Source organism: Chrysemys picta, chromosome 5, assembly GCF_011386835.1.
Source record: "Chrysemys picta bellii isolate R12L10 chromosome 5, ASM1138683v2, whole genome shotgun sequence".
In the NCBI taxonomy this organism is placed as follows: Eukaryota; Metazoa; Chordata; order Testudines; family Emydidae; genus Chrysemys; species Chrysemys picta.
Genome location: NC_088795.1, coordinates 8,126,665 through 8,139,979, shown reverse-complemented (window position 1 = coordinate 8,139,979; position 13,315 = coordinate 8,126,665). Strand labels below are relative to the sequence as shown.

The following is a 13,315-nucleotide window of genomic DNA, read 5'->3' as shown; positions in this document are numbered from 1 at the left end:
TAAGAGGCAAGTAACAGAATGAGCTGCAGGATAATTATCCTTCCCCTGCTTGCCCTGAGGTACCCAGACATCTCTCAGCAATGCTTTTTGTTTTGCTAAAGGATGCCGGAGAGTTCACATCTGACGCCCTGTGCTGTTCTAATTCTTCTTCCATTCATTGTATTCTTCCTTGCAACATTTTCTACTCTCTTGCCTTGTTAGCGCCTAGTATATTGTGTTGGAGCAGTTTCTGGAAGCCAGATTAATGAACCTGCAAAAGCCTCCTCAAAGTGGCTACCTATTCATATTGATTGCTGTAGTTTGTGGCAACGTAAGTGTACCATGACACTGGTATCTCTCCACCACTACAATGTGCTAATGTTTCTAATACCTTCCACCTTGTTTGATGTACACTTAGGGTATGTCTCCACTGCAGTCCGTGGTGTGATTTCAGCATGGGTACACAGACCTGTGCTGGCGCAGCTCAAAGCAGCAGTGTAGACATGATGCTTGGGCTTTAGCACAAGCATGCCGGGAACCTTAGGCACAAATGTTACTAGCCCGATGTCCATGCCCCCACGGCTACACTATTATTTTGGGATGTGCTGGCATAGGTAAAGCTAGTGCAGGTACGTCTACCCATGTTGCAATTACCCCTTGGACTGCAGTTTAGGCATACCTTAAGGTCTCAGACTTTATACGCCTGGTAGTAGGTACCTTTATCAATGCCAATGGTCTTTATTTTTTTTCTGGCATGTTACCTTCTGATTGTGCCTTTAGGGCCTGATTTAGCACCCACTGAAGTAAATGTGACTGTCTTCTTTCACTTCAATGGGCTTTGGATGAGGGCCTTAAAACAAGAGCTCACCCCTCAGAGAGGCACATTTCCTCCTTTCAGGCAGGAAAGGTAGTAACTTGCCACACCCCTTGATGGGTGAGAATTCTTAGCTTCAAGCACGTGAAATCCTGGCTCCAGTGAAGTCAATAGCAAAATCCCCATTCACTTCAGGAGGGTCAAGATTTTACCCCACGTGTCTGTTCACATGCTTCAAAATAAGCAGTGGTTTTTTTTATTTATTTTATTTTTCCTGGATTAGGGCCTTGACATAACTGAAACACAGAATGAATAGCCCAAATTATATTTGAATATAATCCACGATCAACGAACCAGAGAATTCAACAGCTCACATCAACCTCCCCCTGTAATAGTTCCCATCCAAATTACATGGCTATTCAAAATAGTAAGGCAGAATTGTCCAATGTTTAGGGCATTAGTCTAGGACTTGAGTGACCTGGGCACAAGCTCTCTCTCAGCCACAGACTTTCTGTGTAACCTAGGGCAAGTCACTTAGCCTCTCGATGCATCAGTTCCTCAACTGTACAATGGGGATAATAGCCCTGCCCTACCTTACAGAGATATGACGAGGATAAGTACATTAAAAGACTGCGAGGGACGCAGATACTATGGTAATAGTGCTGGTCGTGAATTTTTTGATGAAATATTTTTTCATCAGAAAATGATGCTTCTCAGAAACCAAAACTTTTTGCAGGAAAAGGTTGGTTTTGATGAGTTTCCCATTTGGAAATCGTTTATTTGGGGGCGGGGGGGGGAATAAAGCTTTGAAATTGTCAAAACATCCCATTTCAACATTGGCAAAACAAAATTTCTGATTTTGGTGTGAAACAACTTTCTGTTTCAAATGTAAGTTAATTTACAGTGAATTTTAAAAAATGTAAAAAAGGTTAAAATCAAAGCTCAATGTTTCAATGGACCCAATCCGATTTCTTTTTTCGATGAACATTTTTTAGATTTTCAACTTTTCATCCTAATTAGAAACAGGAAATATGGTTAAGGTCTCAAAAATTCTCCCAGGATGGGAAAATCATTTCCCACCCAGCTGTAGACAATGATGGGGGTATGTAAGATACACAGATGTGCTTAAGAAATGTAATTTAAAACATGGTAAATATGAATGTTGTTGACACACATTTTCTTCTTTGCAGTTGGAATCTTTGCTTTCCTGATGGCCATCCAGATGTCCCTCTGGGCCCAAAAGAAACACAGGCTCTACGTGAAGAAATATAATATGGGTGCGCTTAGGAAAACAGCCATGATTCCATTCATCTTCTAAGCTCTTCAAGCACTAGCAGCCCATAGTCACTGTTTGAGAACTGATTCTGGAAATAAATGAACCCTTTCATTTAGTAACCAAAGAAGGCTTGGGCAAGAATTGTTGAGTATCATTTTCAGACAATTAACATCAGAATGGGGCGTTTTGAATTAAGTGAACAGAATCTGGCGTTGAACCCTCGGTTTGTGTTAGATGATATGATTTAATTAGAGTTTGTGCAATGGAGCTAATCAGGAAGACAGGAAACTCTATCTTGTGAATGTTGGGCCAAATCACCAGCTGGTGTAAATGGGTGTTGCTCTGTTTCAAGCCCGTGGGGTGATGCTGCTCTACTCCCTGTGAGGAGCTGGCCCTTTTAAGGTTCAATAGCAAATGCAGATCAGATTCTGAGTGTTTTGCATTGCAGGAAATGCCACAGCTTTAATTGTATTCAAAGCAGCATGTCCTGTGTAAATCCGTCTAAGCTGTACCACCAAACAGGGTTGGTTTATACAGTATTAATTAGGGTAGCTTTGCAGTTTTGTTTTACTGAACCAATTCCTGACTACTAGCAAGTTGTTTGATGATGCAAACTGGCTTAAAGTCAGCACTGTGGAGAAGTCTGTTTTTTTCCAGGAGGCAGCATGGCCTAAGTGGATCGAGTGAGTATCAGGCGAATGAAGTTCTAATTCCAGTCTTATGAACATAGGCACTATCACAATGGGTCAGACCAACGGTCTGTCTAGCCCAGTATTCTGTCTCCAACTGTGTCTGGTACCAGAGCGCCAGGGGGAGCGCTCAAAACAGGGCAGTTATGGTGTGATCCATCCCTCTCTTCCCCTCCCGGCTTCTGGGTGTCCCAGGTTTAGGGTCACCCCAAGTATGGCCCACCTTGCCATTTATGTGCTCTGTTGCCATGAGGAAATCACTCATGCTGAATTAATCACAACAGATTGAATGGAACTGTTTGTGCAGTAAGTTTCTACTCAGTGTCAGTAATGGGATCACAAATTGGTCTGTAACCTCTCAGTGCCTCAGACTTTCCATCTCAGGCTAACACTTATCCTCTGTTTATAAAGCACTTTGAGATCCTGAGATGTAACCTGTACCTAAATACCAATCATTACTGGAAGGGAGAGGAGCCCCACCAGAATTCAGGGCCGATCTTGGTTCAAACATGCCAGGACAGGTACTCAGCTGGTGCAAATGGGCAACACTTCATGGATCTCGTTTGGCATCGCGTGCATCTTGAGGTTGCTTTTGGAAATCAAGCCCTGGTTTGAGTTGTTTAGTCAGTTTTTTCTTTGGTTTCTTTTTTGAGGGTCATCATTCTTTTCAAAGGGAAGGGCTTTTATTCAACTCCCTGGAACCTCTACGTAAATTCATTTGCAGGGCAATGACTCCTTTAGTACGGAGTAACACAATTTTTAGAGGCAAGGTCTGATGGAATTGTAGTAGCTTTGGAGAGCAAAGGGGCCAGAGTTGCCTCCTGAAGCATTGATGCACGAAACCCCACATCTTCAGTTCTTCATTCTATTTATTTGGCACCTTAATAGATGCTTCTCACATCCTCATGGCAGGTTAAAAAGCCTGGCTGAAAACTTCAATGATGAGTGTAGAACCAAGCTACAGTAGCAAAGCAGGACAAGTTCAGGCTCGGAGAGAAACTGTTCTCTTGCCTAGCGGCACTGTGCTCAAGGGCGCTAACAAAGTTAATTTGTCCAATAAATTGGGTTCATATCCCTCTTCAAATGTCTAATCTACAGGCTTGCAGTGTTTATCCTGTTAGCAAGACAAGCAACAATTTATGTGTGTTGACTGTTATAAATATTCAACTGAAATAGTAGCCAAGACACATTGTAAGTTTCAGCAATTCTGCTAGACTGGTAGGTAGAGTGAAATATGTTGTTTTAAAAACTTGGAAAGGAAGAAAACAACTGAGTTTGGTTATATGGCGAGGGTAAGAAAGAGAAAGGAATAAGAAGGGTTGACTTGAAAATTGTTTAAGGTAATGATGAAAGGGAAAGGCATATATGAATTTTTGCTTATGACATCATCTTTGGTGGACCCATAAGTCCTGGGAGATGCACATATCTTAGTCCTTTCAGTGAAACGCAGCGGATTACACCGAAACAGATTAGAAACGTGTGGTGACATGGTGCGTACCAAATAAATCCTGTGTAAGGATGATGTATGTAAAGAATAATTGCATTTAATTTTGGTAATGTAAATACATAATTTCCCATATATTTTTTTAAACCGGTGAGCTGTTAACACCTGGCATTTTTTTTTCATTGCTGCCTATATATACCAGAATCACTGTGAGCAACCAATTAGCTACAATTATGTCCCATAATAAAGATCTATTTTAGAAGATGGTATTTGCTGTATGCTTTTGTGTTCCAACTTCCAATTACATTCTTTGTAAAGATGTGTTTGATACACTCTTACAAACATAGGGTTCAAAGAGATCTCAAAAGGTCCCCTAGTGACTCCCCTGCTCTGAGGCAGGAGAAAATAGACCTAGACTATCCCTAACAGGTGGTTGTCTCACCTTTTTAAAAAACCTCCAATGACCAGGATTCCCAGTCTTCTTTGGTAACTATTCCAGCATTTAACAATCCTTATAGTTAGAAAGCAACTTTTACATTAAAGACTGGTTTTTTTTTCTGAAAGATATGTCCTAGGAATTATTTGGGGGAAGTTCTGTGGTCAGGAGTTCAGACTCAATGATCACAATGGTCCCTTCTGGCTTCAGAATCTATGAATAACCTAAATCTCTCTCGCTGCAGATTAAGCCAATTACTTCTTATCCTAGCTTCAGTGGACATGGAGAACAATTGATGAATGTCCTTTTTATAACAGCCCTTAACATAGGTGGAGATGGTTATCAGGTCCCCCCTCAGTCTTCTTTTTCTGAAGACAAAATATACCCCTAGTTTCCCCCATCTCCTTTCCAGCTATCAGGCCAGAAACCCAGCCAAAGAGGGAAATTAGGTTGGTGTGGCATAATTTTGTTCTTGACAAATCCATGTTGGCTATTTACTTATCACCATGTTATCCTCTAGGGGTTTACAAAGATGGGTGACTAGAGGGCACTGTGGAGCCTGGGAAGGATACAGGTATGAAGGGGGCCCAGGAAGGGTCTGTGGGAAAGGCCTGCAGACCGGCTGAGGTAGGAAGAAGCCCAGAGAGGAAGCAGCATGCTTGTCTGTATAGACACACCTTGCCTGCTTGATACAGGGTCACTGAGCTGAAACCCAGTTTTGAGGGCGAGCCTGAGTTCCCCTACCAGCCACAGGAAGGAGGCATGAGGCCCCCTGATCTAATAGATACGGACTTTTGAAATCCCTAAGACTTTCAAGGGGGTATATGGACCTCAGAGCCCAGAATCAGAGGGCTGAAACCTGCTGTGAGGACCTGGAGCTTCTGTTTGTTAGACTTTGTGTTACCCTGGAAGGGGGGGTGGGACTAGAAGTGACCTGGCCAGAGAGTCGAGTGAGTCACAAGCAGAGACACAGACCATTACAGGGTCAGAGGCAGCTGTTGGCACTAGAGCCTACTACACCACACCCAGCCATGACAGGGTACCCCAGCCAGCAAGTCGACTCATCTCAAATTGCTTGAAGACTTTGTTAAGCATCAGAGCCCTCTGTCTTGGGGAATGTGGATTTCAATCTCAGTTTATCTGAGGCTCTTTATTCAAAGGGTCTCACACCTTCAGATATATATGCCTGCCTCCCATTGGCTTTAGATCCTTTAGGAGGAATTAACCCCTGGAATGGGTGATTACTGGAATCCAGATCCCTATGTAGAGGGGAATAGGTCAATTGCCTCCTGATTACATAGGCAAAGAAAGAGGGCTATATTAATTTGAATTCTATTATATATTCAAGGCAGAGTTGACACTGATTCATCTCACCCCACCCTGCACCGGAAAAGTCGTTCTCAGCAACCAGCTATCAACAGGAGACAGGCTTAACTTTGGAAGGCAACCAAAGACACTGAAATCAGATCCTGTTAGAAGCAACTAGTAAATAAATGCAGGTGCATCTGACTGCAAAGTGGCTCAGCAAAATTCAATAATAAATGGGTCCTTCTTGTCTGCCTGAGAGGCAGCAACACAGTGAACTTACTGATAAGTAAACGAAAGAGCAACCCCCTGACTCAGATACCAGGTTGATGCAGCTAATGTTCACACGCATCTAAGGAGATTCTTCACCAAGCTTCTAGGTTTGGGAAACATTGTCAGTGACAGAAGCTATGGGTTGGGGGGTGAGAACCAAAAACACCCCACAAACCTTTCCCACATGCCTCGCAGATGGGTCTGTAACCAAAAAGTGATATTTTACATGATTAAAAACCTGTTCCCCCAGACTTAAGAGAAGACCTGAGAAGCAGTTCCTTCTCAGACGTTCCACCGCTCTCTCTCTCTCAACTAGCTCTGGCAGCCCATGTCTGATGATTTAGCAGCCCACAGATTCCCAAGGCAGTTCTAAATCCTGGACCAAATTTCTCATTGTGTCATGGCAACTTTGGATGCAACTAGGCAAAACTTTGCATCTTAAAAAGAGGGAATGCCTGCTTCAGTGGGTTAGAATCTGGATTGGCCTGCAATTTTCCACAGAGATCTCTTCATTTCAGACTCCCAAATGGCAAACCAAGGTTTTCCAGAAGAGAAGACCTAAAACTAGGTCCCTAAAGCAATATATTGCCACACATGCAGGTGGCCGGATTGTTCCAAAGTTCTCAACGTCCAGCAGATGTTATTGGGAACCATTGGAGCTGCTTGGTGCTCAGCATGTTTGAAAATAGGGCCGTTTACTTAGTGTATGTATGTGCTGTTACGAGCCTACGTGCAGGACCCTGATTTGAAAATCTTAGCTTGGGGTGTCTAGTTAAATGCCTGCCATACAAGACATACACTATATCCTCCACTTTCGATATTAGCTGACTATAAAGGAATGAGAGTAATAACGTCATCCTTTTATGGTGAAACTATAGCCAAAAAGACATCTAGTAGGACAGATGAATAAAAGGAGTTTCCCCTCCCTTTTAAAACTCGTATTATCATCAAAATACTCTTCATTTCACATTGTTTGGTATAAATTCAATGACTCTGAACTGGCTTTTATCACACTTGGAACCAGGATAAAGCAGCCTGATATCAAAGAGATCCTACTGTGATAGCTAAGTGTGTTAAAATAAAAATCACTGAATGCAAAGACTTGTACATCAATATAGAAGGGAAAGAAAACTACAAACCCATTTATCTAGTTACAGTTGCTACAAGTGCTGCTAAAGTCAAAGCAAACTCAAGCCATAAAGAGTTTTCCAAGAAGCTAATATTTCCTGTGTGATGTTTTATTTGCAGATCTTTTCTATTTTTTAGTAAGCTGTGAGAGTTGTCTTGAACACACATTCCTCATCAGCAGCATCCGTTAAAGGTTTTAGAGGAATGTACAATATGTTAATTCCAGGATTTGCATAGAGAAACTGAAATGAAATGTTAGGTTGTGATTGCATCAGACTGGATATCTGCTCTTTGTTCTTATTGTTGTGAAAAGTCTTGGTTGAGTCCCCTAATGCACATACTTAATAATAATAATAATAATAACCTTCACAGAGCGAAGGATTTGTGGGCATGTTTGCTCAGTGCCACTGTGGTTTGATAAACTTATTTTAAAAAGTCCTAACGTGGATCATCCTGAGTTTTCTTATCCCTGCACACATGAATCTTTAGCCTTTTTGTTTGATGCTTTCCACTCATGCCGTACAGACTTCTGCTCAGTAGGTGAAACAAGAGAAATAGCCGGTCATTTGGTTATTTGTATGTGGTAAAAATGACGAAATGCTAAGCACCCCACAGGGATCTGGGCATACAAAGTGCATCTGCTTCGGTCCATCTGACAATTGATTTGAAGACAGAAGAATCAAGAAAAACTGCAGAGGCATTTACAGTTTAAATCGGTATGATAAGGTTGGGAAATTCCCAATGGAATGATTGATGGAAAAATGCCTTTTTTGCAAAAATCAAAATCTTTTCACTGGAAAATTTCAATTTTGTGGAAATTTGGGTTTTTTTCCCCTCAGGACAATCAAACTGATGGCTGCCAGGCCAGAAACCTCTTGCTAATTTAATTTTCCCTCTGCAGGGAGATAGTGAAATTGACAAGAGCCAGCAACTGGCAAGCCAAAAGATTCCACTTGGCTGCTGTTGAAAGGATTTTTTTTTTTCTGGAAATCCCTTCCCAGGAGATGTTTCACATTTCTGACTTTTTGTCCTGATTCAGGAAAAAAAATCAGTAACAATAATTTATCAGTGATAGGGATTTCTGTTTCCAGCTAGCCCTAGTACCCAGCAATATTAATCAATTTCTTACTGAAAGAGCATCTTTTATTTTAAGAAAAATGCAGTCTCATTAGCTAGCTCCCTTCTGAAACTCATATTCTTAATGGCAGAAACAGTCTTTGCCAGACGGTCCTATTTTTGTTCCTACCATTCTGCTCAGGGAGAAAACTTTAGTTTCAAAATTGCTGCTATGGTTGGACACTTTCTTCTGCACCATTACAAGGCAGGCTGCAGTGGAAATATATCACATGAACATGTTATCTCTTCCTGACACTGATCTCCTTGAAATGCTTTGCTCTTTCTATTTGCACGAGTATTATAGCCGAGAGACACAATAACAATTTTTTAAATAACCATGAATTTTAAAAAATGGTAGTTTGCTAAGATCTTTTTTTTAATTGAAGCCGTTTTCCAGGTTGAAGGGCATTACCACATGAGGAACATTGATTGGAGGGTGTGAGGGACCAGAATGTGGTCACAGTGTTCTGTCAGGGATTAGTGGATGTGTCTTTTTGGAAAGAAATTTCACCTTTTCTGACAATTGAGCTTGACAGCAATGGATTAAAGATGACACATCTCCAATATTATATCTAATGAAAAGTACCCATCCTTAACCAACAGGGAATATTTGTCACACACAAGAACTTCGTATTCTTCCACTCTTTGGCTTACATCACATCTTTTCTCAATGCCCTTTGTGTGGCCTTCTGAAGTTGGAATCCTCCTAACTTACTCTCTGTAACTATTAAACAGACTTTAGGGCCCAAGCCAATGCCTAGTGAAGTCAGTGGAAAGACTTCCATTGACTTCGGAAGAGTCTAACAAGAAAGAAGCTATCAATGCATTCTTATTGCCCCCAACATATGATCTTCGCATAATCGTTAATGGATTTATCGTCATAACACCTTTGTGAAGGAGGAAAGCTCTATCCCCATTTCACAGCCAGTGCAGTGAGAGTGAGTCACTCATCTAAAGTCACACAAGAAGTCAGTTGACTAGCAGAGAGGTAAATTTGTGTCCAATAAATCACAGTTGAGCGACCTATCCACCCTATCATCCTTCTTTGAGAAAAAAAACATACCCCATCTCCTTTGAGCCTCACCCTTCAGCATCTACTTTCCAGACCGGAAGCTATTTGAAATAATTTTCTGTCCCAAACCATTAACGCTTATTCTTCCAATGCTGCTTGGCTACTTTTCCAACATAGTCGTATTGTACCTTAGCTCTGTGACAAGATAAGCCAGAAAGGGGATGAAAGAATGATGTTGCTAAGTGCTTATTTGTGGGTATCTATTATTGTTTTTCTGGGTAACTAAGAACTCTCTCTACTAGAAGATGGGCTGGAAAAATCAAGGCCAGGATTTTTTTTTCAAATACGAGTACAGAAAGTCAGGCTTCTGAAGCCTTACATGGGCACCTAAGCAAATGGCCTGTTTTTTTCAGAAATGTTGAGCATTGACAAGCTTCGATACAAGTCACTGCAGGGTTTCTGCACCCTCTTCTGAAAGTGTTGTTTCCCGCCATTGTCCTAGACTAATTTGTTCAGGGGGGTGACCAATATGGCAGTGGCATTCAACCATTCTTCATTTGTGTATCCCTATAGAATTTCAAATGGAGGTGCAGACTCCTTTACACATCTTAGACACAGTCTCCAGCTGTCTGTGGACCACAGGTTGAAAACCAATATGGCATTTCCTATGGTGCCTATCTACACATTTTTGCTCCTCCTTAGTGGTGTCTGTCCTAACAAAAAGCTACAGAAAGAGCTCCCTGAAAGGAGCAGGTCCAGTAGCTAATACCTACGTTCTTCACAACACTACTTATATTCCTGTTCTTTGTCTTGTGACATGGCAGGCTCGTGCACAAGCTTGACGTGGCTTTAAGGTTGGTATAAATCTCATACAGACTTAGAGCCACTCCTGCTGCTACAAGGGCTTTTAAACACAGGAATAGCCACACCAACTGGAAATACGGGATTTTAGTTTTAGAGCCCATGTTATTGAACACCCGGCTCCCCTTGTGTAATAAGAAAGGAACGCGATGGGCCAGCAAAGCACTGCACCACGACGCAGAGACAAGGCCAGTGGCTTTATATTTTCAAAGCAGTATAATAAGATGACTAGTGAGGCTTAGGGGGCTGGGGCAATGAACTTGGAGTTGAGAGGGTTGGGTTTCTAGGCTTGCATTTCCTAATGGGTTGTTGTCTAGCCTTGAACAAATCACTGCTTTCCTTCTGCCTTGTCTATTTAGATGGCCTCTGCCCCAAAGAGCTTACACTCGCTCCCTAGTGTGTGCAAAGCCTGGCACAATGCAATGTCTAAGTGCTCCCATGATAACAATGAATATGGAGTAAAGCAGCCGCCTGCTCAGATAGGTAATTGACTTTCCAGGCCAAAGCTAAACTGTAAAGTGATGGGTTAGAAATAGTGGCGCAAACGCTGGCATTGCCCATGTCTGCAGCATGGACCCTCAGACAGATCCAGGCTGCCGCCGAACTTCGCATTGCTGGTGCCTGTGGCCCAGCCTCCCCTCTCAGCTGGGATGAAGGCCCCCCACAATTGCCATGCATGGCAGGCACCCACTGGGTAAAATGCCACCGTCACCCCACTAAGTGGAAAGGGTATTTCTGCCCCGGGCAGCTGGTGGACACTGGCTTGGTGAGCAGCTCTGACATGGGGCTCAGGCTGGGCTGTGGGAGTTAGGGTAGACCTCAGAGCCACCTCTAATGAAAGAGGGACACGCGCTGGTCTCTCTTTCTCTCCCCTGCAGAAACTGAGCTGGGCTGAAATAATGTCGTGGTCCCAACAGGGTGAGAGAGAGTGTCATAGCCAGTGGGTGCGTCCTACTAGTATTGGGGTGCCAATAACATTCGCTCAGTGCCATTGCTTAGAGTGCATGTGGGTGGAGGAGAGGCAGCACAACCCAGGAACAGAAGCTTTGGTACGACGGGGGTTAGACTGTGACCCTTTGCCCTCCCCGCCCATACTTTAAGCATGGCTCAATGTAAGTGTTTTGGGTTCTGTGACTTGCTGGTGCACCATCCTACCGAACAGGCATTGTCACACTCAATGCCTCTTCCCAGCTATCGCGTGCAGGGAATTGTCCCATGCGAAAAGAAAGACATCAGCAATGACGGTTAGCAACCGCTTAGAAAAATGTTTCCTTTTATCTACTGGCACACAGTTTATACAAGAGCACTAAATCTGGACAAGTGCAACAGCCTATAGGGCAATCATGCCTAGCATAGTTTTATTATATTCCCAGGGCTGCCGAAGCATACATTAGCCGAGCGGCTATCTCCGGGTGCCAAAGGAGCTAACTGATGTAATCACATTGCCGCGCTGCAATTATAGGTGAATAACGCATTATAAAACATGTTGACAAGACGCCTGCTTCCAAGCAGCTCCCAAGAGTGGTCATTTTTTCAGATATTGTTGCACAAACGGAACTAAAATCAAATCCTTCAGTGGCCCACAGATGTAACGTTGACACATACAATCAATAGGCCCCAATAGCGACAGCAAAACTGCCCTACTGGAGATAAGGGGACCAATGCAAGGGAAAGATGGGCAGTGTTTTTGGTGAAGAAAATCAAATTGATGCATTAGTTCTGACATAAGGAGAGGAACTTGTTTGGCAGAGATTAAGGACACACACAAGGTCACCAGACATAAAAATTTCATGCAGCAGCAGACGCGGCTGGATAAATCACCATTCATTTTCGTCGATAAAAATGTTCACATTAGCAGACAGGCTTGAGGATGATCAAAAGGTGGAAAAAAGGAGGGTTGCGGGGGAAAGCAAATAGAGCCATTGTCTCCCACCGAGTTTCGGCAGCCAGTGGCTCTTGTGTTGTGTGCCCAAAGGAGGAAAAGTGAGCAAAATGCAGGCATCTTGCTGTGCCTTTGCTCACACAAGCCTTTGCTAATCCCTGAAACTGAACACCCGTCACCTCAAGTCCCCGCCTCCTGCCCCACCTGTTCCTCCCCACTCGTGTCGCTTTCCACTCCCGCCCCAGTCGCTCACTCCCCCATCCCCTGGGACTCACCTGCTGCCTGCAGAGCCGGGCTCAGAGGAGTTGACACAGAGCCTGAGGGGCTGGGGCAGGGAAATCAGGGCACAGCGGGACCAGGGGAGACAGTTACACAAATCCCCCGGACTGTGGCGGTACCTACTTTGGAGCCCGGTTTGTGAGCCAGCCAGTTCTCTCCATCAGGCTGGCGGGAAGAGCAGCAGCGGCTAAGCAGAGCTGCTCCTCCAAGTACCAGCAGCCGCTGCTGGTCTTCCCATCTCCCGGTGTCAGAGACTGGTTACTGCAGGTAACCAGACTTGGACCGGACGCTCTGGTTGAAACCGGACACCTGGCAACCCTATGGAGAGCACATGTCGGCGTCCTAAAGTTGTGCTCCAGTACAAATATGTATGGAGTAGGGATCATTCAACCAGAGGGGTGACATCCAGCCCTGCTGAAGTCAAAGGCAAAGCTCTCATTGGTATAAATGGGGGGTGGGGGGCAGGATTTCACTTTACTGGTAGCTCTGCACAGCGAGGGGTAGTGGGCAGATCATTTGCATCTGTGCTGAGAGCTGGACACAGGAAACCATTTGCAGTGGGCAAGCCTATCTCCTCTCAGTTGCCAGTAGGGGGTGCTGTTCATGGTAATGAACTATCTACACATACATCGCACGCTTGGAGCACGCTGCAGGACAAGCATGCAAGGTGTAAAGGGGGTGGGAGGGGTCCTGACCAGAGACAGGGCATGTTTGACAAGCCATGGGATGAAGTGAAATCTTTCAGATGCTAATGACATGCTTAGCCTGGGTTGCCTCAGGACCATCCCACCAAATGTGGATGCCCCCCTAGGCTCTTCAGA

General features: G+C 43.8%; 1 protein-coding gene across 5 annotated transcripts in view; it reads left to right on the top strand.

Moving 5' to 3' along the window:
• The window catches only part of TECRL (trans-2,3-enoyl-CoA reductase like), a 103,737-nt gene extending 99,273 nt beyond the window's left edge, over positions 1-4,464 (top strand). For all 5 annotated transcript variants that reach the window (XM_065595849.1, XM_042856277.2, XM_005285709.5 and 2 more), the window contains one exon: positions 1,984-4,464. In XM_065595849.1, the coding sequence (XP_065451921.1) occupies positions 1,984-2,111 (128 nt within the window). In that variant the 3' untranslated portion in view covers positions 2,112-4,464. The remainder of the gene's footprint in view (positions 1-1,983) is intronic.
• Positions 4,465-13,315: the final 8,851 nt, after the last annotated feature.